The sequence below is a fragment of the Rhinatrema bivittatum genome, chromosome 16 (genome assembly GCF_901001135.1).
Source record: "Rhinatrema bivittatum chromosome 16, aRhiBiv1.1, whole genome shotgun sequence".
In the NCBI taxonomy this organism is placed as follows: domain Eukaryota; kingdom Metazoa; phylum Chordata; class Amphibia; order Gymnophiona; family Rhinatrematidae; genus Rhinatrema; species Rhinatrema bivittatum.
The window spans coordinates 26,644,942-26,671,002 of NC_042630.1; the positions used below are offsets into that span (position 1 = coordinate 26,644,942).

Sequence of the window (26,061 nt, forward strand, 5' to 3'; positions counted from 1 at the left end):
AGTAGAACTAGGGTCAAGATGAAACACCAGGGAGGACATTAACAATGTATGGGGTTAACACAGAGCGGCAGTTACTATCCTTACTGCAAGAATGGGAGTAACCTGCATGGAGCCGCAGTAACAACTAAAAGCAAATTAGTGGGCAGACTCGCTGGACCATTTCATCCTTATCTGCTATCATTACTATGTTACTATGAAAAAGTGAAGGATGCCACATTCATGAAACAAGCTGCACCTTACTTCTGTTCCCATCTTCTACAAATTGTTGCATCTTACAAACCAGTTCCCAGGAAATTTATAGAGAAGTGGTACCAGCAGTTGGATAACCTAGTGGTTAGAACAGTGGACTATGAACCAGAAGACCAGGGGGTCGAGTCCTGCTGTTGCTCCTTGTGACCTTGGCCAAGTCACTTTATCCTCCATTGCCTCAGGTACAAAAACTTAGATTGTAAGTCCTCTGGGGATAGAGAAATACCTACAGTAACTGAATGTAAACTGGTGTGATATCTCAATTGAGATCGAATGTCAGTATATAAAAATAATAAATAAATAGTCAAGCCTAGATTCTTTCAGCTCTAGGCCAATGGTTCAAATCTGAAGGAGCCTAGGATTGTGTAGCTCTAGGAGCTCACAGTATAAGCATTCACTCCAGGACTCCTGTTCAATTCCCACAATTCTGAAATCTGCTGCATCTCTCACAGACACAAAGAAAGTGACAGCATAGCTCCATGGTCTTTTATTACATTCACCACATCTAAATTAAAACTGACATTTCACACAAGGCAATGCTACAAATGGCTTCTTCAGGATTAGTCCTATCCAAAGGCACAAATAACTTACCATAAATATATAGAGAACTAAACTGCCTGCAATCCTGGTGTACACTACATCAATCCTGTGTAACATGAATTTATGTCTGTACACATATCAAAGGAAAATTCTAGGATATTAGTGTGCATAAGGCCTAAACAGCCAAAGGGAAACAATATATCCACATCTGGGCAGACTGCCTTCACCGTAGAGGACCAAAAGCAAGGCATCAATGGCTTGAAGTAGCTTTGCTGCACTTGGCCTCAAATGGGGACAACGAAAAAGGAATCCAGAAGAAAACAGACATGCTGCCTTTCAAAGGCAGAAATACTTTGGTTCTTAAAAAAAAAAAAAAAACAGGGAGGTCAACTTGCTGACTCTTGGGTGTTAAAGATATTCTCACAGCAGACATGGGCCAGGGTGGGCAGCGAAAATCTTCTCCGGCGCACTGGCTGTGTACAGTACTTACCTGGCACAGCCATTAAGTCTTGGTAACAACACTGCACAAAATCCCATCCACTAAGGAAGAAACATTTCTGCACACACAAAATGGGCCCTGACTCATTCTGCCAGATCGCAGGCTGTAAAGCGCTGCACCTGCTATTGAAATCTGGATACAAGCAATATAATTTCAGCTGCGTGTGTGGTGACACCCCCCCCCCCCCCTGGAGGGGGTCCTCTGTACCTCAGCCTTGGACAGGACCAGAGATTGCAGCAAATAGGTTAGTGCAGAGCAGGGGTTCTTCCTTATCTCCCCCCCTGCTTCAATTTTTAAGGCTTCTAGGGCGTATCCAGTCAGTGCTGGTTGCATAACATTTACTAAAAGAAAACCCAGAGTGGGTAGAGGACCTCTATTAGGCTAATACTTGAAGTTGTGAGCCTGTGGCTGTGCTAAGGCATCTGTGATTGTAAGAGCCAATGTAGGTGGCACTGGGAACCATGCCAAGGGCAAGCTTAGCCCACTGGCAGAAGTCGCCCAGTCGACTTGTAAACACAGAGTGAATGTTCGTTCTATCCTTTAGTATCTGAGGAAGATAGTGGAGGCCACAGGCCACAGGCCACCTCCTTAACTAAGCTATGAGGATAATGCAGCCTTAAGCAGCATGCAGCTGGCGCCAGAGGTGCCGGGCACACCCCCTGGGGCTACATCACACTGATCTGTCAGCTGACTTGCCTGGTGAGTAATATTAAATTGTCTCTTCCACACCAGGGGACATCTGTCACCTCACTGTGGTGCGCCAACGTTTTTTTTTTTTCCTGAGATAAAAAAGTCGTGCAAGAATTGAGGAAAGCAAGTGAGAAAGGTCCCGGGGCAGCTTCCAAGCATTAACATCCAAGTCAGTCAAGTCTGTAACCACCTTCCATCAACAGAAGCTCAGGTCTCCACCAATCTGATGAGGGCAAGGGGCTTCAGCGGTCCAGCGGGCGTGTACACACGCTTCCTGCGGGGGTGGGGCAGAGAAAACAGCACGTGTGAGAACTGGGGGTCGGAGGTAGGGGGGGGAATCGCAGACAAGAGAAAGCCGAGATGCATCCTCACCCGTTCAGCGGCACAGACGGCGTGGATTTGGTGTAACTTTTGGAGGCAGAGGGCTTGGAAGCTGTCTGATAGCCCAGGAGGTGCTCCATCCGATCATGCATCTCCAGGTTCTGTAAGGGAAGAGGGAGAGAGCTCCTCTAACACAAAGCTTTTCTTACAAGAGACGATCTTGTTCCCATTTTTGTGTGTGACGTGCACGAGGAACGAATGAACGTTAAGATAATACAATACCGGGCTTGGGCACACGTTTCAGGCCCTTTAGGACGCCGGCAGTTCATAGCATCTGGGGCAGCTGAACGCACATACGCCACACTTAGAAGCTGCTGAACTGCAGAAAAGCACCTTTTGACAGCTAAACCGGCAGCAAAAACATTATTTCCATTGCAACGTTTTCTCTACTTCCCCCCTCCTCCCCCCAAGATATGTCCAGGAGTCTTGGTGGATCTTGACCAGCCTGAGGGCTGGAGGGGCCGTTCGGTGGCCCCTAGAGACTGCCACAGCAACAGTGGTTACATTTCCTCCTCGGATCAGAGTGCACCATCGCTGCGGCAGGTCCAGACCGGACCCGCTGTTGCCTTGGCGCACGCATGAGGGCCCTGTTTTCCCCTTAGTGACCCTGTGAGGGCAGGTTATGTGGCCGTACCTCTGCTTGCAGTGACGAGACCCTCTCTTGTAACTCCTGGATAATTCTGTCCCGCTCGTGAATTACCATCCTTGAATTCTGCAGCTGGAAACAGCAAAACCTTTCTGATTAAAGCACGTACCCTCCTCCCAACACCTCCTCAAAAACAAGCCACGGCTGACAGGGAGAAGGGAACGGCCTGGGCCAACCGTTGCCCGGGGAGAGGTGGCGGCAGGTTTGGGGGGTTTTACCTGCTCAATCATGTTTCGGACTTTCCGCTGCTGGCTCTTCAGCATGTCATCGAGGTGGTGGATCTTCTCCCGTAAGGCGGCTACTTCCTTCTCCAGCTCTGCAGACCTAAGAACACCGGGAACGATCAGACACTAGGGCAAGGGGGGGGGGAAAGCAGCAGTGCCATTACCTAGCTGATCCAGGAACAGAAGGGTCCAGGGCAGGCCCTCATCTATTTCACAGGTGCTTCATAGCAGCCCCAACAGCACAATATGAAACCAACTTGCAGGGAGTCTGGGACCAGCAGTTCTCCTCCAGTTTCTACCCAAAATGAATACAAAGCAGGCCACAAGGAAAGGACTGGTAAGGCCCAGCTCATGTTTCTACGCCACAGAAATGTGAATATTCTACTTAACCAATGCAGCAGGAGACCAGCGAAGCAGACATTCCCCTGCTTGGCAAGTGGAGGCTGCACTTAGCTTATCCATAAACATTTTGCAGTTCCACGGTCACCACAATTTCTGCCGGCTAGCCAGAGCCCAGGGTCAGGGGATCGGACAGAAGATGTGCTAACGAGGTGGTCTTAGGAAAGGAAAAATAAATTCTGTCCTTTCCTCCAAATCAACAGCAAGTTGACATCATGTCTTGACGGGACTCGTCTCTAATCCTCACCTGGACCGGTCTCTCTCGGAAGGGGGAAAACAGCCAAGCCAACTTTCAAAGTAATTCTACATTCCTGTCACAGCAGCCTCCAAACCTCACCTCCCGCCCACTGCCCCAGCCGTGGCCCTCACCGATTCTGCTGTTTGCTGCTCTCCTTCGCTGCCCTCAGCTCTGATTCATTTTCTTCCAGTTTCTTCAGCAGGGCATGGTGCTCCTGTACAAATCAAAGCGACAGCGCATTAGAGTGCCTGGAGCCAGCTCGGCCTGTGACAGCTCCCAGGCCGCTGAAAGCACTGCCCTCTAGTGGGGAGTCTCTCCCTTAACACAAGCTTTCCCTGGGTTTCGGTTCCACCCCACAGAGTGATCCGTGCTGCCAGAAAGGGCCCATCTGCTTAACAGCTTGGAGAAGAGACAGCTGAGGGGGGATATGATAGAGGTCTTTAAGATCATGAGAGGTCTTGAACGGGTAGATGTGACTCGGTTATTTTCACTTTCGAATAATAGAAGGACTAGGGGGCATTCCATGAAGTTAGCAAGTAACACGTTTAAGACTAATCAGAGAAAATTCTTTTTCACTCAACGCACAATAAAGCTCTGGAATTTGTTGCCAGAGGATGTGGTTAGTGCAGTTAGTGTAGCTGGGTTCAAAAAAGGTTTGGATAAGTTCTTGGAGGAGAAGTCCATTAATGGCTATTAATCAATTTTACTTAGGGAATAGCCACTGCTATTAATTGCATCAGTAGCATGGGATCTTCTTAGTGTTTGGGTAATTGCCAGGTTCTTGTGGCCTGGTTTTTGCCTCTGTTGGAAACAGGATGCTGGGCTTGATGGACCCTTGGTCTGACCCAGCATGGCAATTTCTTATGTTCTTAAGACACTTGCCCCATGAGGAACCCTTATCCATCATCTGAAAAACCAGGGCTCCTTCCAACATTTACAACTATCAGCCCAGCCCAGTTTCAAGCTACGGGCACCAGGACGATTCCCATCATGGACGTGGCATAATAAGTGACCCAGTCCCACCACCATGTAAGCTACTGAACACGAAATCCCAAAGATGCAATGTACAGAGGAGGACAGCACGGTATTTACTGCCTTCCAGGGATCATGTCCTACCTTCTCCATGCCACCCATCAGCCGCTGCAGCTCTTCCACCTGCGTCTGCTTCACGGCCGCCCCATCCTCCGCCTTCCTCAGAGCCCGGCTGCTTTGCTCCACCTCCTTCTGGTAATGGCCAAGTGTGTCCTGCAGCAGAAAAACAGCCCCGTCATCCACAAGCCCCCCCCCTGGATAAAGCAACTCCCCTCCGCTAGCACCCAGAGAAATGGGAGCAGATGTCTATACAAAAAAAAAGGACAGTGGGGCGTGTCCCAGGGATAGAGGCGGCAAAACGTGGTTACGGAACCCAGGCCCGGAAGAGCCTCAGCAGGAAGGGAAACTGGACGGTGACTTGCGCCCCTCCCCCCCCCCCCCCCCCCCCGGTCTGTATCTGTAATCAGTGTCCGAATGGCCAAGTGCACTTTTGTAATGGGACCCAGATCCCTGCCAAAAGCAACAAGAGCCTTTACCTCCCCACCCCTGCACAGCTTCTGAAGTGAGTTAACGAGCAGGGCGCCCGCAGGCAGCCCGTCACACGCGTGAGACTGCCTGAAAGCCCCCTCCCCCCGGGACAGTCACCTCAAACGCTCTTCTGTCGGACTGGTGCCTCTTCTCCGCATCCTGCAGCTTGGCGAGCAGCTTTCTGGTGGTCTCACGGAGGGCTTCGATCTCCCCGGCGCCTGGAAGTTCCTCCACCTGACAAGACAGTTTTGGAAGTTAGGACGGCTGTTCCTCACGTCCCCTAGCACGGGGAGTGCTGTTTTATTGCGGCACTGCACCCGCGTCGCACGCTCTAAAGGTGAGGAGGAGGACACTTTTTTTTTCAAAGCCCTCCTCCCTCCCAACATGCGCGCAACAGGCCAAGAAGCCAGGAGCGCCCAGCACAGGCCAGTGAGGAATAGATCAAAGCATTTTACAAACGAGCAAGATAAGCTTGTCTGGAGGTGGGTTATCAATTGTTTATTACACCACTACCTTCTTAAACTCTGGGGGTGCGCGAGGACCAGGTGGTGCTATGCAATTTAAGCGCTTACTACAGAGGGGAAGGTTCGTAGAAAAGGCCCAGGATGCTACATGGCTACACACAGGAGTGCTCAGACACCTCCATCTGAAAAGGGTGGGCAGCTCCCTACACAGCCAAGCACCCCCACCCGGTGGTCCAGACACAGCTGGATCTATCTCCAAGGAAGCGATGAGAAATTATAATGCTAAATTCACTGGAGGGATGGGCCTTACGGTATTTTTCTGCTGTCATGTTTCTACGATGTGCTCCTATAACTAAGACCGGCAAGCTGGGAGCTTTGAGGTCCTGGTGTAAAACGTGGAGGCAAACACCCAAGTGCCTTCGGAGCTCACCTCAGACTCTGTCGAGGCCCTCCTGCTCCAGCTGCTCACAGGGTGCTGGAGGCCATTCGGCCTTTCTAAGGGTGCCTGCAACAAGATTGCAAAATCAGCGTGAGTACAACATCTCTGCTTTGCTTCCGCCTGACAGTTACCTCCACTGGGCTTCCAACTCGGTCAGAACCAGAGCCGGGATCTGGCACCCTGTCCAAGGATATCATCCTCTCTCTTTATGGCTTTCTCTCGCCCAGCAGTCACGGAACACAGCACTCTGTGTATACCCCAATTTTGGCCACTAGGTGTCACCGCTGAGTGGCAGCTGGATGCCCTCCTGAACGGGGGGGGGGGGGCTGAAAGTGACCTGGGGAACAAAATGAGGGCCCAGGGACTGGAACCGGGTCTTCCGCATTGCTGCCGCGGTACCATGCAGACAGCATGTAGGAATCCAGAAATAAACAGTTAAGAAGGTGCAGACAGAGCTGGACTGTGAGACAGACAAGGTGCCTGTAATTTCACAGGATCCTATGAGCGGGCGCTCAAACGCTGCAGCGAGGGAGCGTCAGCTTTAACAGGAGAACAGGCAGTGCCAGTCCCACGTCAACAGGGCTCTCTCACGAGGACAGAGAACAGCAAGCCCTCTCTGCACGGCGGGACCTTCCCCCTCACCTTTACTTGCTGCCGGATTGCCGTCTCTTCGGGCTTCTCCGTCGTCCAGCTGATGTCCTCTCTCAGCCTGATCAGGGATGTCCGAGCCTGCAGAACAGGGGATATTTGTAATTACAGGCACCCGCCCAAAGCAGCACACAACTGCTGGTACTCCTCAGCCTGCCCTCCATCCCTCTGCATCGAGGCTCTCAGAGCCAAAAAGTGACAAAGCTACAGGTTCCAGGCACCATCAGAAATTCACTTTTAGTGGTGAGCTGCATCTCTTGTGTACGGGTATCAGAACTAGTCCCGGGTGCCATGTTGGGCAACGCCTGGAGATGTCTGAAGTCACAGGATGAAAAGCCAAATAGAAGAAAGATGGAGGGTTTTCCCTGCAGGAGGAGGTGCACCCTCCCTCCTGTCTGAATGTGTCTCCCCTTCCCTGCCTAGAGTGGGAGGGGGGTGAGGGCTAGAATGAAGACAGCCACGCCCAGCTCTGCAGCGTGGCGCGTGTGGCATCAGTGCCCTGTCTCCTGGGGTCTGCGTCTTTATTCACCTCCTGTATGTGACGTACTTCATCGCGCAGCTGGCTGACGTTCCAGTCATGTTTTGCCTTGCTCTCAGCCCTTGCTTTTAAGTACACCTAAAAAAAAAAAAGGGTCAGAAGGTCACAAGGTGAGAGAACGGCCCGGGTCAGCAGGCACATACAGAAACTGGCAACACAGGAACCAGAGCGAGAGCCCAAACTTGCAACCCATCTTCCAAGCCACGAGGCAGACTCCAGCCCCTAAAATTGGTACCAGTCAGGCTAATCAAACATGTAGACAGAATCCTCATATTTTTGATTGCTTGTTTCTTAACAAGTAGCCAAATTGGGTTTGAATAGGACTCAGGGCCGGAAGTGAATCTGTGGCCCGGCGGCAGCCCTGGCAGCTACATGCCACGCACCCAAGCTACACATCAGGAAGGTTCCCTGGCATCTGAACATATCTTTGCCTGAGGGATTACCTGGTTTTTCCCTTATTTCGGCTAGATTTATTTATTTATTTTTAATTTTTATATACCGACATTCTTGTATAATATATAAATCATACCGGTTTACATTAGAACAGGAGATGCAGGAAAAAAGTTACCTTTGCCAAATACATTTAACATTAATAACAATGAAAATTGTTAACAAGGGATAACAACTATGAAAAAAGAGAAAGGTAAACAAAAGTGGAAGAAACATAGAAGTTAAAAAGAAAAAAAACAAAAAAATCATTGGGGAGCCTTTCTTCTAGAATTATTTTAAGGAAATTATGAAAATTTCATAAACTTGAGAGAGAAATCTATTTCCATTATACCAAACTTTTAACTCCTATATAAGGGCTATAATCCACTCAGCCACTTTTATCTTGAAGAAAGGCTCCCCAATGATTATGGGGTCTGTATGTGTTAGTTACAAAATTTCATTTTTTTATTCTTTTAATGGTTGAAGTTCATGGAACTATGTATTATGTTTGTAACACACTATTTTCCTTTTCTTATTACATGTAAATGTTTTGAGAAAATTAATAAATTATAAATAAAAAAAAACAAAAAACAAAAAAAGGTAGCACGAAGGGGTGCACAAAGGGGAGTGCCCCTTTGTCACTCCCCTTTGGCGCGCGACGCCAGGTGGAATGGCGCCATTTACCGGCTCGACGCTGGGCTAGATGACATCACAAGGGGGGCGGGTCTCATGCTCACTGTTTTTCTTCATAGCGATCTCCATTCACATTTTAAAGCTGATTTTTTTCATTTTTTTTTAGCTTTTCTCTTCAGTGAAGCATCTCAAAAGTGCCCGGTGCTGGTGATTTGAAGGTAGTTAACACATTTCCAAAAAGAGAATGTAACGTCGCATTAGAAAAACCACCAAAACATTTAATTACCTTAATGATTTCCTCATCCCCATCTGTGGATTTGACCAGTTCTGAATCCAAGGAGCGGGTCCTACCGGATGGCTTGGAAGAGATGGCAAAGGCCCGGCCAACAGGCTGCAAAGGACAGAGACATCATGTTTATTTATTTATTTAAAAGAATTTATATACCGTTTTTAAAAAATAAAGTTTTTTATCAAAACAGTTTACATAAGTAATAAAATTAAAAATAAAATAAAGAAAATAAAAATAGAAATAAGTAAATTAAAATACATAAACTGGTATATACCTGGTAGGTAACAGTATTAACAAAAAATCTACTAATAACGGAGCTGGGCCATAAGTCACTTTATAATCATGGGATGGGGGGGGGGGGATTAGAAGTGGAAAAGAAAATATCAGCCTGGAGGGGGGGGGGATGCTAGGGAGGGGATAAGGTAGTGGAGTGATGTTGACTAATGGAAGTTGAATGATTTAGAGGAATGTTGAATGCTAGTTGAAATAGGTAAATTTTCAAGGATTTTTTGATTTGTTGTCATGGAAGCCCTCCCCTCAGCAGTGCCACTTCTGCTCTTAGACACCATACGGCAGCACCACTAGTGCCCACTAGCCCCCGCTCCCCAGCACCACACGGCAGCATCGCCACAGTGCCAGAGTCCCTAAGATGTCAGGTCATCCCTCTATCCTTCTTTTCCACTGCCACACGACAGCACCACCAGTGCTGGAGACCCCGAGATGTCACGTCGCAGGAGCCCCCGGCTCCCCAATCACACACGCAGTAGATGCAACATGCACTCCAGTGACCAGAAATTTAAATGAGCAGCAAGGAAGGGACCGTGCAGGCCGTGAGCCTACCGGTGTGTTCTCAGCAGCTGCACGAATGCATATCCCACACTACAAGAATAGCAAACAAACCAGATTGCTGGCGAGAACACTCAAGGCAAGCGAGAGTCCTGCAAAGACATTTTATAGTGTATCTATATATATAGAGATCACACAGCGCAAGAGCAGGGCTCAGGCATTTGTAAACATCCAATTCTGAATAATATTAGCCAGGCTCGACCTGCTGAACTCTTGTCCAGGTAAACCAGCAGGGGCCGCCCGCACAGAACGGTCACCGTCTGACTGGAAGCGCCTGCTCACTACCCACCACGCTTTTTACTGCCTGGCCTCAGCGCTGGAGTTTTAAGCCAGCTCCTACCTTCTGTTTCTCTCCTGTCGAGTCATTCTGCAGCGTCAGCCGGAGCATCTTCATGGGATCCTGAAGGGGGATTTAGAGAGAGAGAGAGAGCAGACGGTCACACACGGCTCATCATGGAGGAGTGACGCAGGGTCAGCATCGTTGCGTTCAGCTCCTGGTGCCCGTCAGGCTGGGACAGGTTTCCAGGCAGGACCACGCTTACTGACCAGCTAACTTTTCCCAATACACTTTACTGTTGCCGTTATGATGTCACAATATTCCCCCTTTTATGTATATAAATGTAGCCCAGGCACCACAGCCTGGCAGAGCCCGAGCCCTCTGTGCTCCAGATGTTTGTATCGACTTGAAATTATTTTTACTGTCAGTAAGTTCTGACCATTGTCACACAAGGATGGCAGATTGTGCCCCAGGGATCAACACACTCAACCACGCTGTTAAATATGTATTTTTTTTACTGCTGTGCAAATTACTTGGAGGTTTAGGTTTAAACTTACAGATTCACGCTAATGATATACAGTTGTTCATACCTGCATGCAATTCATCATCAGCTACATTTAAACATTTAGAAATTCATCTGCTAGCAATAAAGACATGGTTGTTTCACAACTGTCGTTAAATATTTCAAAACCCCAAATAATATTATTAGATAGACGATCTGATGGCTATAAAATCCCAGTCTCTTTCTTGGAGCATAACCTTGGGACTCGGGGATGCGAGAATGTCAGTGAAGGAGCACGCTGGGAATTTAATGAAATCAGGTTACTGCAAATCACTAACGTTGAGGCGTTTGAGAGCTGCTGGAGAGTGTTGCAGACCTTGGCTGTTTCCGGGTACGGATTATTGCAATTCTTTAATGCTTGACCTTCCCAGCAGCTCTCTCCGGTCTCTTCAGCCACTGCAAAATCTTGGCTGCCAGAGTCTTGGCGGGACATCATCGCTGTGAGCGTATCACGCCCGCCTTAGAACAGCTTCACTAGTTACCGATAGCTTTTACTATTCAATAGAAGGTTTTGCTGTTAATCCATAAAACTATTAGTAATGCCGATACTTTATGGCTTGGAACAGTACAATGTGCGCTGTGGGCAGCAAATAAGGGAACCTGTTAGACGTCCCCACAGTTATTCAGGCTCACCTCGGTGAGCTTAGTGCGAGTGTGCGCTGTACCCAACCCTTTAAATTGGGAACGCCATACCAGAGCAACTGCGAGTTGTGACAGCTGCTAAAACGATTAAGAAATCTATGAGAACAGCAGAAAATTAACCAAAAGGAAGCTCTGGACCTAGACTTGTGCAAACTTGAACTGTGCGTAAATAGCAGAATAAAATAACCTCTGGCCAGCTATGCTGTGTTTGTAGCTCATTTTATATATGTTTTAAGTTGTAAACTGCCATGATTAGCAAAATGTGCAGTTAAAAATATATATATAATTGTTAAAGAAAGAAAATATAAAAACGAGTTTGTGGGGGGGTCTTAGTGCTGCCCCCCTGTGGGTATCTTCTGTAGCATCAGCCTCTCTGGGCAGGGCTGCCAGTAAGTTGCCTTCCCATCCAAGGACCTTTTCTCAGTTTAGGGCTTGATTTATTCTGCGTGTATAAGAAAAAAGCTTAGTGACTCAGTTCCTTATTCTGAAAGGATGCAAATTTCTCAGCTATGCTGATAAGTGTCAGACGGTAAGAAAAACACATCAAAACTACCTGCAGCTAAGCCAGGTCTGAACAAGTAAGAAGCTGCCATAAAGGGCTTGGGGCTGCAGGGTTTGGAGCATGGAGCCGTTTCGGATCTCTGCTGCTCAGCACAAGGCCTTGCAGAATTCCCTTCTCTGCGCCGGTTCCCACCGCGTCGCGGAGCAACGAGCGCGCCCGCTACCGAGGCACGCGAGAAAGCAGACCCTAGTGAGGCCCCAGGTTCTTCCAGCAGAATTAACATTCGTGCTCGGTGGAGGGAGTTTCGTGGATTTGCACTTCACTCGCCTTTCCAAGCCCGAGCTCAAGGCGAGTTACATTCAGCTGCCCAGAGAGTTTATGGTCTACGTCTGGGCCCTGAATCAGGGCACGAGCTTTAAACAGAACATTAGATTGGCTTAGGTAAAGCTCAGTTTGTTGCATTGTATTTTCCACTTAAAATGGTGTCGGTTCATTAATGTGTTTTGTTGTATCTCTGGGAACGCTCGGACTGCCTCTGTTATAGACAGAAGATTTCTTCCCTTCTTTCTGGGGTGCACAGATCTCCCATGCTGGAGGGCCAGGGTGGCTTTGCCCTGCATCCAATGATCTGCAGCTGAAGGGATTATAGCACGGAGGTCTCTGGCGTTGGAAACCAGCCTCGGGGAGGAACAAACTGTTCATACTGGCTAAGATCAGTTATGTAGTGACGATCTTGGTCGTGGATGGGCCCGGGAGCACAACACTGAATGCTCAGGTGCATTGTACAGTATGAAAGAGGGAGACATTAGAAGCAGAGGGTGCGCCGGCTTCAGTGAGCCTGGGGCAAGTTTCTCTGTGCGAAAGAAAACACTGCGGCTGACTGTTGTTGCCATAGTAAGAGATTCCCAGCTGTATTCTTTTCAACTGTTTCTTGAGCTTGCAAACCAGTAAGAGCTGAGAAGCAGTCACTTCCCTGCTACGAAAGAGATACAGCCCCGCTGCCAGGACCAGGAATCCTCGTAAAGCAGAAGATGGCAGGAAAGGGCCAACTGGTCTGTCCCGTTCCCACTGCCTGTAGGATGTCGGGCCCCCAATCCAAGTCACTTTTTGTTGAGGGCGACGTTTGCAGGCAAAACAAAATTGGGCGTGCAGAGTACAGGGACCCTTATTACTTTGACCTAGCCGTGCTTTCTGTAAACAACAGTGGAGGCCTCACTCTCAAACGCAGACAGCAACCTGCGAAGCGAGCAGGGGATACCGCTAAATTCCTCACGAGGCTGAAAAAGCAGACGGCCCGGCCTAACCCCTGCAATCCAAGGTCACCCCCCTCCCCCCCCCCCCTCCGGCAAGCGCGGAGACTGGCACAGAGCGGGCTCCTCCAGCATCCCCACATCCTGCACTGCCAAACTCAACGGAAAGAGAAAAGCAGATTCCGTCCGACCCAGGGGCTTTACCTTCTGCTAAAGCCGGAAAGTGTCCCCTGTAGGATGTGGACACGTGCACACCAGAACGCACCGCAGGCTTAGCGCGGACCTATAGATATCTGAAATAAAAGGAGAAGAGAATGGGGTCTGAAAGAGCGCTACACGCAAACCTGCGCACAGCTCACAAAAGTTAAGAGGCGACATTGGCCGAGGGGGAGATTCAGGGCCCCCCCCCATCTCACCCCACTCCATCCCTAAGGCAACTCATTTTAATGTTCCTTGCCAACTCTGTAAATATTGATCCTCAGCTCTACGTTAGATCAACGCCATGGAAGCTCCCCTTGACGGCAAACGCAACACGACTTACTGTGCAGGTGGCCCTAAACCTCTCGTAGCCAGAGAAAAATCCTAAAACCAGACAGCCCTGGATTCTGCTCACATCCCGGTTTCTCTTGTCAGGGCAGAGTTTTCCCCTCCATATTCATTTATTATTTATTTATTTAAAATCTTTTCTATACCGTCATTAAGCTGGGTGCCGTCACAACGGTTCACAATAAGGCACAAAACTTCATGTTGCTTAAGTGTGTTAAGTTATATCAATTAAACAGGTGCCATCAAATACTGTAACATAGTTTCATATTAAATGTTAATTAGTGGGTGTGATAAGTCATGTCTACTTCTATCTATATCAGCTATAAGATAAATACTTAAATCTAGTCCTTTGTTGTTGAAATAAAATAAAATACACACAATTCGAGTAAGATGGTGTGCGTTTTATTCCAAGCTGGTGCTCAGTGCTGGCGTGGGTCCTCATCTGACAGCCTGCCCTACCTTAAGCTGTTCCCCAGTTTGAACCAATGTTTCCAGGCACAATTACATTCTCTTCCAGCTGTCCAAGGGGAGTAAACTCCACATCCCCGTCATTAATGGTAATGTCAGACAAGCAAAGGATGATGCAAGCAGAAGGGAACTTGCATCACCTGCAGGAGTGACCTGGTGCTAAGCATCCAGTCCTAGTGTCAAACTCCAAACTCTTGTCAAGATGGGGGCTGCGGAGCTTCATACTCCGACAGAAGGGAGGAACCATTCTGCAAAGGATGCACTTCCCCATCCATCCTCCTGCTCACCGTTTCGTTTAGTACATTATACTTGCAAATTAGCATTCTTGGTCTGATAGGACCCCACTATCCAAACAGGACCCCACCCATCTCAGCTTCTGTCCTAGGTAGATGAAAGGCCTTGTCCTGGCTCCCAAGTAGTCAGCAGCAGAGCCAGGATCCACAGCAAAGAGAAGACCAGACCCCTTGGTGGTAAACCGGCCCACAAGCCAGGGCGGTCTCCTGTAAGATCGGCACAGAAGCATGTTTTCATCCGATTAATCCTGTTTCTTCTGCAAAGTTAAATTCCATCAGAAGATTGATGTCTGCGCTGAAAGCAGTGGGAGCCGGGTCCTGAGGAGCTTTGGAGCAGGGAACGGCGCAGGGGCCTCCACCACATTCCTGGGAACCGCTGCCCCACTAAATCACCCGCATTGCAAAAGTGCAGCTTACGCAAGGAGCAAGTCCAGACAAACCCATCCCTGCAGCCGAAAGACAAACTTCAGAAAGTCTGAGCTGAACTGTGCGCAGCCTCTGCACTATACGTCAAGGAGAAATGACTGAATCCGGGCTGAGCAACAAGCTCAGGAGGAAAATTTGCATTGCTGCTGCTGCAGATCTTAGCAGACAGAAGGAAAGAGCCAGATAAAACCGTGCTTATAGCAGGGCTGGTGCAAGAGTATTTGGCACCCAAGGCGAACGTTTGGCCTTGCACCCTCTCCCTAACTTACCTCCAGCACAGTACTTCCTCTTATCCGCTGCAGTAGCTCCAGCACAGCCATCCTTTTGGCAGTATTGGCTCTGGCACAGCTGCCCTTTGGGTCTCATGCTGGCAGGAGTTTGCCGCTCCCCAAATTGTGGCTCTCTAGGTAACCGCCTAGTTTGCCTAATGGAAGAAGCGGCCCTGCTTCCAGCCTCGGAGCTCTGCATGAAAACTTCCCGAAGCTCACAAGGGTCCAGCAGAGCCAGACAAGCTCTGATCTGGCACGGCCACACTGAGAGCTTTTTCTCCAGCATCTGGGAAATCCCTTTGGTGACTCAGCCCAGCTCCGGGCCTCATGCTGCCCCTTTCCCCTGGGATTCACGGGGTCTGATCCTGGTCTCCCAGCTCTACCCCCGAGGGGGGGAGAGTCTAGCACCCCCTCTCCCCCCGCCGTCTGTGAATAGGAACAGCTGAGAGGGTCGGATGGGTGGCGATTTGGGGCCTGTCAGCTGAACCCGAGTCAATCTATCCCAGAGACCCAGGCCTTAGATCTGCTCGATTCATGCCCCGGATAGCAAGGCTTTGAGGGATCGGCCCTCCATCTCCACACGATCCCACCGTGCTGGGGAGGGATTAGCACGCAGAGCCAGGCTCACCCACATCAGTTCTCACCCACATCAGTTCTCTCCTACTCCATGTATTCCCAACCAGCAACAGACAGTGAACTCAGGGTGTCCACAAAACACAGGAAATCGCCGGCAGCAGAACTACCCCGAATCCACATCCTTACCCCCAACACCCCCCAATCCTCATCCCCTCTCCCCCAATCCATACTCACCCCCAAAACAATCATTACTCCCCCTCATCCACACTCCCACCATCCACACCAGCCCCCAATCCTCACCGTGCTGTTCGCGGGCGACACCTGCTGCAGGGTACAGAGACTGCGGGTCCCGTTCATGTTCCCAGTAGCCCAAACGGGCGGAAGACGGGCTAAAGCACCGCAGGAAGATGTGTGGCTCCCTGCGACTGATTCCCACTAGCCCTCCTTAGGACCGGCTCGCATTAGCCCTCCCGCTGCACTGGGGCTCCGTGTGATCGGCTCTTACTAGCCCCCTCCCCCCCGGGATCCAGGCTCCCTGGGGGCGCCTCTCACTGGCCCCCTCCTGGCTCCGGAGATCGACTCTCACTAGAATCCCCTGGCTCCCTGAGATCGGTTCTCGCTAGCCCTCCGAGATCCGGGCCCCACCAGCTCTAACCTCCCGTGTTTTTTTTCCCTCTTTGGGGCTCTTAATGAGGGCGGCGCGCGCAAGGGAGGGTATTTTATAATCCTACGACGCCATTCACCCAGCCCCACCCACTGGAGCTATCGGGGAAGCGGATTGGTCGCTGGCGGGAGCTGAGGCGTGGTCAGGTGACGAAGGAATGGCGGTCCCCCTTCTTTGTAGTGGGTCCTTCCCGCGTCCTGCCAGCGGCGCAGAGACCGAGAGGCGAACCGGAGGCGCAGGGGTGAATTTGCGTAACTTTACTGGTGCAGGTGCGGGGTCCTGCCGCGCTGGGGGGGTGCCCAAGGAATGAAGGCAGGCCCTAGCGGCCGGTGTGGAGCGGCGATCGCCCTCTGCTGGCCAGAAGCATAATTCCCGCCCTCACAGCTCACGGAATAAACAATATTTCAGAGCTCCGGCTCTGCTCTCGGCTCGCTTGGCCGATACAAGGGATCGGATCGTCCCTAGGGTGAGGGGATCTGGGGCAGGGAGAGGTGAGGTCTACCTGACTGACGTCAGCAGGGGGAGGAGGAGCTACCTGGATGACGTCAGTAGGGGCGGGGAGAAGGGATGCTCTACCTATCTGACGTCAGCCCAGCCATGCATACGATAGGTGTCAACTTTGCGGGTGCTGTCCAGTTCTGAGCAAACTCCTTCACTGTGTGCAGGGAGGGGTAATTAGTGTTCAATTTAGCACCCCCAGTCATTTTCTGTTGTAAGAGAACACTAGGCCTTGTGAAAGGATCTGGCCTGAAAGGCACAGAGCAGGCACAATACAAGCCGGAAATCTTCACATGCCAAGCCAAACACAGGTCATGCAGAGGTAGAGAGATATTTCTGGATCTAATTTCATATAACGTCAAAGTGCTATTGCACAAGGAGCAGAGGGCCTGGAGGGCAGAGAGATTGCCAGGGCATTGCATTGAGGGGTGAGATGAGCACGGTGGCTGGGAAGCCTCAGCTCCTGCCTGTTCTTTGATTTGCTTTTCTGGCTCTTCAAACAGCATACAAGGACTAGAAGAGGCTGCTGGGGCTGTTTGACCCTTGCCACAGGCAGACAGGTGTCTTCTGAGTCACCCTTCTGCCTCCTTGTCTGGGATTCTCTGGAGATGAGGTCAGTGCCTGTGTAAAACCCCTATCCCATCCTACCCATTTAGCCTCTTCTGGAGTTTATCAAGATCTGGAGAAAGCTCCCACTGTTGTCAGTAGCTTAGACCTTGGCTGCACCTCCTCCTGCGCACCTGCCCTGTGAATTCCTGGAAGCACAGCCCTGCAAGTTGTTTATCTCAGAATAAGAAATAAAACTGCCCGAGGAGGAAGGGGAGGAGGGGGCAGGATCTATCCCTATAGCTCTCCTAGAGGAAACTGGTTTAAGAGGAGGAGAGAGCCTTCTCAGTTTCTCATTCAGCCCCTATGACCTAAAACCAAAGATTGTTATGAAACTCAGCAAGAGAAACAAGCAGATCCAGCCATGCAGAAATGTCCATAGCAGAATGATGATGAAATTCCATCCTTTTACTCGCCTGGCAGCACATTCTTTAACCGAATATAAAATCCCTACCCACGCTTCCAAGGCTGAAATGGGTGGAGGTCAGCACTGGAATGGAATTTGGAGAGGCTTGGGCTAGACAGGGAGAGGGGAGTGGTAGGAGCAGGGGTCACAGATTGAGTAAAAGGCATTAGGGGATGGGGGGGGCAGAGGGGGAGAAGTTGGGATTGGTTTAAACAAGGAAATTTCTATTCAGGCAAGGATCTAGCCTAGGCAAACCTGGTGGACCAACTGGCCTTTATTTACTATTGAAATTTGATATTCCACACTTCACAGCAACACAGGTTACAAACAATAATAAAAACAGGATCCCAACACCCCTTCTAACCATCCCCTGCTATCATAAGTAATTACATAACAATCGTTCTTATCAGAGCTTATTAATTCAGAACTCAATCCCCACTGGGCTATTGTTCATTTTTAGAACATCTAATACATGTCACCGTATTTCCCAGGGAATCCCATTCCAGATTCCTGAGCAATACAGCTGAAGGCAATATCACAGGTAACAGATAATCAAGCTAAGGTGACAGTAGGGAGCAGGTAACAAAAGCTGAGGAGACAATAACTGTACACAGGTTGGCTTATGGCAAGGAGCAATGCATCTGGCCAGTAAGATGATCCAGCTCCACGTGAACATTTGTACGTCATGCGCACCAAGATCTTAAATTTCAGTTTAAACCGAAGAGGCAACCAGTGTAACTCCTCCAAACGGGGCTCATGCAATCCCTTTTTTTTTTTTTCCCCACCAGTTAACAGAGATGGCACCATGTTCTGCACCAGCTGCGAACACCAGTAGCAACCGCCATCCCTACTGACAAAAGCGAACATTGTTAAATCTAACAGGACTCATTAATAATGTCTGCACCAAAGCTGCTGCATCATATAAAAGTCTAAAAAGTATGTAAGTGTCACGAAAGGTAAAAGGAGAATCTGACCACCTCCCGTAGAAATCTGATGCTGAATTGTCATCAAGTCAAACTCTTGCCTTGGAGGTAATGCACAGCCCCCTCCACCCCTCAGAATCCACCATGCCACCGTTTCGAAGGGACTGACCTGGAGTTTGGCCTCCGTCACCGCCCCTTGGTCTTCTCCAAAACACACAATACCATTTATGTACTCGGAGGTTTTAAAATAGGCCAAGAATTCCATGCATGGTTTCAAACGGGGATGCTCATGTTCTCAGGGCTAGGATCAGGATTTTCCATGTGATCAGGGCTGGGATTAGAACTCCCCCTCTTTGATTTAAGATCCGGAAGGGATTAAGGAGGCTGTTTACTGAAGAGGATGTTGGGGAGGTACCCGTAATGAAGAAGGTTTTCATGGGTAATGATTCAGATGGACTGAATCAAATCACGGTGAACCTAGAAGATGTGGTAGGCCTGATTGACAAACTGAAGAGTAGTAAATCACCTGGACCGGATGGTATACACCCCAGAGTTCTGAAGGAACTAAAAAATGAAATTTCAGACCTATTAGTAAAAATTTGTAACTTATCATTAAAATCATCCATTGTACCTGAAGACTGGAGGATAGCAAATGTAACCCCAATATTTAAAAAGGGCTCCAGGGGCGATCCGGGAAACTACAGACCGGTTAGCCTGACTTCAGTGCCAGGAAAAATAGTGGAAAGTGTTCTAAACATCAAAATCACAGAACATATAGAAAGACATGGTTTAATGGAACAAAGTCAGCATGGCTTTACCCAGGGCAAGTCTTGCCTCACAAATCTGCTTCACTTTTTTGAAGGAGTTAATAAACATGTGGATAAAGGTGAACCGGTACATATAGTATACTTGGATTTTCAGAAGGCGTTTGACAAAGTTCCTCATGAGAGGCTTCTAGGAAAAGTAAAAAGTCATGGGATAGGTGGCGATGTCCTTTCGTGGATTGCAAACTGGCTAAAAGACAGGAAACAGAGAGTAGGATTAAATGGGCAATTTTCTCAGTGGAAGGGAGTGGACAGTGGAGTGCCTCAGGGATCTGTATTGGGACCCTTACTGTTCAATATATTTATAAATGATCTGGAAAGAAATACGACGAGTGAGATAATCAAATTTGCAGATGACACAAAATTGTTCAGAGTAGTTAAATCACAAGCAGATTGTGATAAATTGCAGGAAGACCTTGTGAGACTGGAAAATTGGGCATCCAAATGGCAGATGAAATTTAATGTGGATAAGTGCAAGGTGATGCATATAGGGAAAAATAACCCATGCTATAATTACACGATGTTGGGTTCCATATTAGGTGCTACAACCCAAGAAAGAGATCTAGGTGTCATAGTGGATAACACATTGAAATCGTCGGTTCAGTGTGCTGCGGCAGTCAAAAAAGCAAACAGAATGTTGGGAATTATTAGAAAAGGAATGATGAATAAAACGGAAAATGTCATAATGCCTCTGTATCGCTCCATGGTGAGACCGCACCTTGAATACTGTGTACAATTCTGGTCGCCGCATCTCAAAAAAGATATAATTGCGATGGAGAAGGTACAGAGAAGGGCTACCAAAATGATAAGGGGAATGGAACAACTCCCCTATGAGGAAAGACTAAAGAGGTTAGGACTTTTCAGCTTGGAGAAGAGACGACTGAGGGGGGATATGATAGAAGTGTTTAAAATCATGAGAGGTCTAGAACGGGTAGATGTGAATCGGTTAGTAGAAAGACTAGGGGACACTCCATGAAGTTAGCATGGGGCACATTTAAAACTAATCGGAGAAAGTTCTTTTTTACTCAACGCACAATTAAACTCTGGAATTTGTTGCCAGAGAATGTGGTTCGTGCAGTTAGTATAGCTGTGTTTAAAAAAGGATTGGATAAGTTCTTGGAGGAGAAGTCCATTACCTGCTATTAAGTTCACTTAGAGAATAGCCACTGCCATTAGCAATGGTAACATGGAATAGGCTTAGTTTTTGGGTACTTGCCAGGTTCTTATGGCCTGGATTGGCCACTGTTGGAAACAGGATGCTGGGCTTGATGGACCCTTGGTCTGACCCAGTATGGCATGTTCTTATGTTCTGTTATGGAAAAAAAAAAAAGGCCTGCGGCCGTCCTCTCACGCCTTAACCCTGAAAGGGATATTATTTGTCTATGATCTCATGCTATTATGTGCAATCAATATTATATCAGGAAGGTTCCCAACATTCTTAAACGATGAATGTATATAACAAGCCGCTCCAGCCCCACAATACCAGAACCCTGTCAAAGGAATTTTCCAAGTTCCCCATGTTAAGGAGAGATTGACTCCCATTTCCCCAGCATCCACAAGTCAGGGCACAGGGCAGACGGTGGTGCATGAGGACCTTGGTGTTTCTTTATTTGGGCAAATTAGTATGCTGCCAATCCAGAGCTCTTGGCGGCTTATAATGAAACATGCATATAAGAAACTGGGAGCTACTCTATCAGTTGTCGCGAAGGATGTACAGATACCCGGTTTTCTGTAAAAAAAAAAAAATCCCTCTTCCTCTGATCTTTGTTGGAGAGGTTTCAGGGTGGAGGGATCCCATCTCCATACAATGCTGGTGTTACCCGCTAGTTAAAAGCAGGTGGGAAGCTAAGGTTGTGGGAAACCCTGGGCCCGGCCTTGTGTTTGCTAGCATTTCAGAATGGTGGATGTAGATTCATGTCAGCTCCCCGGGCAGCTGCTGTTGGCTGCTAAATTCACGATTGCCACGCTCTGGAAGACGACCCCTTTTGCTTGTGCACCGGAGGAAGCAGCTTCGCGAGGTGGCACTGACTGAAAAATCGGCGTATGAGATGAGGAACGATCCTGCTCTGTCTGATAAAATATAGGGGGAAGTACTGGGATTTTTTTTTTTGCGACACTGATGTTGAGTTATAATCAAGAGCTGTTCATTACATCTCTTCATCTCCACTGTGTGTTTTCTTGTAATGCACTTCCGCTGATAAGGGCTATTGTACTGTACGTTGGAGCTGTCTGGGTTGACCTGCCAGTTTCAAAAATAAACAGTTTCAACAAAAACAAAACAAAACTGGGAAGTGTCAGGGTTTTTGCTGAGATGGAGGAAGGATATTGGAGTCATTTTCTAAATACTGAATAATTTCATCAGAGCAGCTCTCCCCCTCTTCTTTTCTAGCGATGAGCTGGTGCAGGGCTGCGCCAATCCCCTCCGGCACATTCCAGAATGTATACTGGAGTGACACCCTGAAACCTGTTTGTTTGGTCAGAGGAGCGAGCCTGCTTCCAGCCTGCTGACTGGGGAAGCCCCCTGCGGGAAGGAGTCCCTGAATCCTGGCCTGGGCTGAGAGTGCCAAATGGGGGCAGAAGCTTCCCTCCTGCTAGAGCACAGCCTTCCGTATTTCACAATTGTGAAGTCTCATCTTATTTTGGAGGTCACTCTTGTTTAAATACTGTTTTGACCATTGTTAAAAAAAAAAAAAACCATCTTAGAAGCGCAGTCCAGGTGTATTCCATGCATTAAGAAAGGTGGAAGGAAGGTCAGACGATTGCCGGCATGGCTAAAAAGTGAGGTGAAAGAGGCTGTTTTAGCCAAAAAAAAAAAATCCTTCAAAAATCGGAAGAAGGGTCCATCTGAAGAAAATAGGAAAAAGTATAAGCATTGGCAAGTTAAGTGTAAAACATTGATAAGACAGGCTAAGACAGAATTTGAAAAGAAGTTGGCCATAGAGGCAAAAACTCATAATAAAAACTTTTACAAATATATCCGAAGCAGAAAGCCTGCAAGGGAGTCGGTTGGACCATTGGATGACTGAGGGGTTAAAGGGGCTCTTAGGGAAGATGAGGCCATTGCAGAAAGACTAAATTAATTCTTTGCTTCTGTGTTTACTGAAGAGGATGTTGGGGAGATACCAGTTCCGGAGATGGTTTTCAGGGTGATGAGTCAGATGAACTGAACCAAATCACGGTGAACCTAGAAGATGTGATAGGCCAGATTGACAAACTGAAGAGTAGTAAATCACTTGGATGGGAACTAAAAATTGAAATTTCAGACCTATTTCAATTAATTTGTAACCTAGCATTAAAATCATCCATTGTAGCTAAAGACTGGAAGGTGGCCAAAGTTCCCTTGATATTTAAAAACGGCTGCAAGGGTGATCCAAGAAACTATAGACCGGTGAGCCCGACTTCAGTGCCGGGAAAAATCAGGGAAACTATTATAAAGAATAAATCACAAAACATTTAGAGAGACCTGGTTTAATGGAACACAGCCAGCATGGATTTACCCAGGGCAAGTCTTGCCTCACAAATCTACATTTTTTTTGAAGGGGTTAATAAACATCTGGACAAAGGTGAACCGATAGATGTGGTGTATTTAGATTTTCAGACGGCGTTTGACAAAGTCCCTCATAAGAGGCTTCTAAGAAAAATAAAAAGTCATGGGATAGGAGGCGATGTCCTTTCGTGGATTACAAACTGGCTAAAAGACAGGAAACAGAGTAGGATTAAATGGTCTGTTTTCAAATTGGAAAAAGGTAAACAGTGGAATGCCTCAGGGATCTGTACTTGGACCAGTGCTTTGTAATATATTTATAAATGATCTGGAAAGGGGTACGACGAGTGAGGTAATCAAATTTGCAGATGATACAAAATTATGCAGAGTAGTTAAATCACAAGCAGACTGTGATAAATTGCAGGAGGACCTTGCAAGATTGGAAAATTGGGCATCCAAATGGCAGCTGAAATTTAATGTGGACAAGTGCAAGGTGACGCATATAGGGAAAAATAACCCTTACACAATGTTATGTTCTATCTTAGGAGTTATCACCATGAAAGAGATCTAAGCATCATAGTGGATAATACATTGAAATTGTTGGCTCAGTGTGCTGTGGCGGTCAAAAAAGCAAACAATGTTAGGAATTATTAGGAAGTGAATGGCAAATATAACGTTGGATGTCATAATGCTTCTGTATCACTCCATGGTGAGACCGCACCTTGAATACTGTGTGCAATTCTGGTTGCCATATCTCAAAAACGATATAGTTGCACTGGAGAAAGTACAGAGAAGGGTGACCTAAATGATAAGGGGCATGGAATGGCTCCTATATGAGGTAAGGCTAAGGAAGTTAGGGCTGTTCAGTTTGGAGAAGAGACAACTGAGGGGGGAAATGATAGATGTCTACAAAATCATGAAAGGACTTAAACAGGTTATTGTAAATCGGTTATTTACTCTCTCAGATAATAGAAGGACTAGGGGGCACTCCATGAAGTTAGCAAGTAGCTCATTTAAAACAAATTGAAGAACATTCTTTTTCACTCAGTGCATAGTTAAACTTTGGAATTCATTGCCAGAGGATGTGGTTTTGGCAGTTAGTGTAACTGGGTTTAAAAAAGGTTTGGATAATTTCCTAGAGGAAAAATCCATAAACTACTATAAATTAATAAGCAATAGTAGCTTGAGATCTATTTAATGTTTGAGTTCTTGCCAGGTACTTGTGACTTGGATTGGTCACTGTTGGAAACAGGATGTTGGGCTTGATGGACTCTTGATCTGACCCAGTATAGTATATCGTGTGACACCCCCCCCCCCCCCCCCCAAAAAAAAAAGAGAGAGGTTTCTCATTTCCCCTCCCCAAAATGGCTTCGTGTTGGATTGTTGAGGTTTACATGTTACATCAGTCCCCTTCAGTGAAGTCTGCCCGTCCTCAGTAGCCCTGGCTCAGGGATATAACAGTAAAGGTTTGCAAGCTGCCCAGCAGGTTACTGCCCTCCTTCCTAAGTCAGCAAGGGTTGACATCTGACCCTCGGTGCACAGCAGCGCATCTCCTGGGCTCTACTGCTTGAGAGGGAGCTCCCTTCCTCAGTAAAGGGAGGTTTCTTTCTGTACCCCTGAGAGTGCCTGAAGCCAGTGGGATGCGGTTTAGTTTGATGGAAAGGGAGAGAGCCAGCCAGGAGGAAGTGGAGTGCTTTTCTGCGCTTCCACTGGTTGCTGGAAGTTTAAAGGAAAACAAAGCTGCAGGTAGGCCCTGCTGCTGTGGCCCCGCCCCTCCCTCTCTCTCTCTCTCCCCTGCACCTGAAGCAACCCGGCCATAGAAACAACTCTGCCAGGCAGGGGCCTCTTTACTCATATCAGGGTAATTCTCACATTCATATTGAAGTGTGTTTTGGCTGGAAGCCATGAGCTTAAAGCTGCTCTCCTGGGCTGACACTGAGAACCTGTGCGATACTAGAGGTTAACGCCCCACCCATTCAGCCCAACCAGGGGGACCCGATGACAGCCATTGCCGAGCGGGAAGAGCAGACTGCCCATTAAAACTCTCCTTGGATAATTCCTAGGTTCCTTTAATTAATTACAACTGTCCCAGCCTGCAGAGAAGCATTTGCTCTGGGGGTGAGATGCTTGCTGGTTTCACCTCTGTAACAGTGGCTAATGGGAGCAGCTCTCGCACACTACGGGTCCTTTCCTCTGTGCTACAGGTCAAACTGGGCTATAAACTAGATTAACACGTGAATAACACCGAGGGCTGGTCTATAAAAAAAAAAAAATAGTTTCAGTAGGCATGACGTTTTTCAAAAGAACGGGCTGGGTAACTAAGCGGAGATCCAGCTCAATTCTCCCTCAACAGCCAGAAGTGCTTCCACTGCGAAAACGCAAATGCTTATAGCCACAGGAAAAAGAGGGAGTAAGATACCCACAGGGATTTCGTTTTGAAATCCTTTATGCCTTACACTTTACTGCAGGTGCTTTGCACCTGCCTACAGTCCCCCTGCATGGATTTTCCCCCTGGAATTACCTTGCAGGTCTGGCCTCCAAACGTAGCCCATCTGAGAACCATCCTCCTCTCGCTTAACCCTAACCCAGGAAGCCGCCTCCAGGCTCTCCCTGCAGAAGCGACCTGGCTGAGCAGCGCCAGCTCACTCAGCAGGGCTGGCAGCGGAGTGCAAAGGTCGGGCCCTTGGCGTGGATTTCCTGGTCACTGGCAATAGAATATGCTTGTGTGGTGACGAGACGTTTGGGGTTTCCCCGATTCCCTGAGGAACACCTTTTAGATTTCTAGCTTCTTTGTGATCTAAAAGTCTGGCTTTGCTTGTAACGGGTGATGGTTCTGGAGTTTGAGCCATCCCTAGGGATAGAGAGTTGTTTCCTACCATTCGCCCAATTAAAAAAAAAAAGTCAAAAAAAGAGTTAATGCTCTTATCCCTAGTGATTGAGAGCACCCACATCAAAGTTTGTGTGCTGGGAAGGAGGAGGAAAGCCTGAAAGCAAGGTGGCCCGAGTAGCACTGGGTGGTGCATTCATTACTTTTTGGGGCCACCCTGAATCCAAGAGCAAAGCAGAGGAGTCATGGGAGGATTTACCTGCTGGAGAGGCCTTGCCCACGTGTGCGCAGATAAGAGCCTCTGCC

General features: G+C 48.1%; 1 protein-coding gene and 1 long non-coding RNA gene across 4 annotated transcripts; one reads left to right on the forward strand and one right to left on the reverse strand.

The window, feature by feature from the left end:
• Nucleotides 1-713: 713 nt before the first annotated feature.
• On the reverse strand, nt 714-16,226 carry TUFT1 (tuftelin 1). Of its 3 annotated transcripts, XM_029580276.1 has the most exons (14): nt 15,824-16,225; nt 13,150-13,238; nt 10,053-10,112; nt 8,864-8,968; nt 7,507-7,593; nt 6,972-7,058; nt 6,321-6,395; nt 5,544-5,660; nt 4,983-5,111; nt 3,998-4,080; nt 3,224-3,329; nt 2,994-3,077; nt 2,351-2,460; nt 714-2,252 (listed from the first exon to the last, which is right to left on the reverse strand). In XM_029580276.1, the coding sequence occupies exons 3-14, from the start codon at nt 10,104-10,106 to the stop codon at nt 2,186-2,188; spliced, it is 1,104 nt and encodes a 367-aa protein (XP_029436136.1). In that variant the 5' UTR covers nt 10,107-10,112; nt 13,150-13,238; nt 15,824-16,225; the 3' UTR covers nt 714-2,185. The 3 variants fall into 3 exon arrangements, with proteins under 3 accessions (XP_029436136.1, XP_029436135.1, XP_029436134.1); XM_029580275.1 differs by lacking the exon at nt 13,150-13,238 and having other exon boundaries at nt 7,525-7,593; nt 15,824-16,226; XM_029580274.1 differs by lacking the exon at nt 13,150-13,238 and having other exon boundaries at nt 15,824-16,224.
• Nucleotides 16,227-16,368: 142 nt separating this feature from the next.
• LOC115077887 lies at nt 16,369-22,029 on the forward strand. Its single transcript, XR_003852997.1, has 3 exons — nt 16,369-16,456; nt 17,189-17,298; nt 21,834-22,029. It is a non-coding gene; the product is annotated as an uncharacterized LOC115077887 (long non-coding RNA).
• Nucleotides 22,030-26,061: the final 4,032 nt, after the last annotated feature.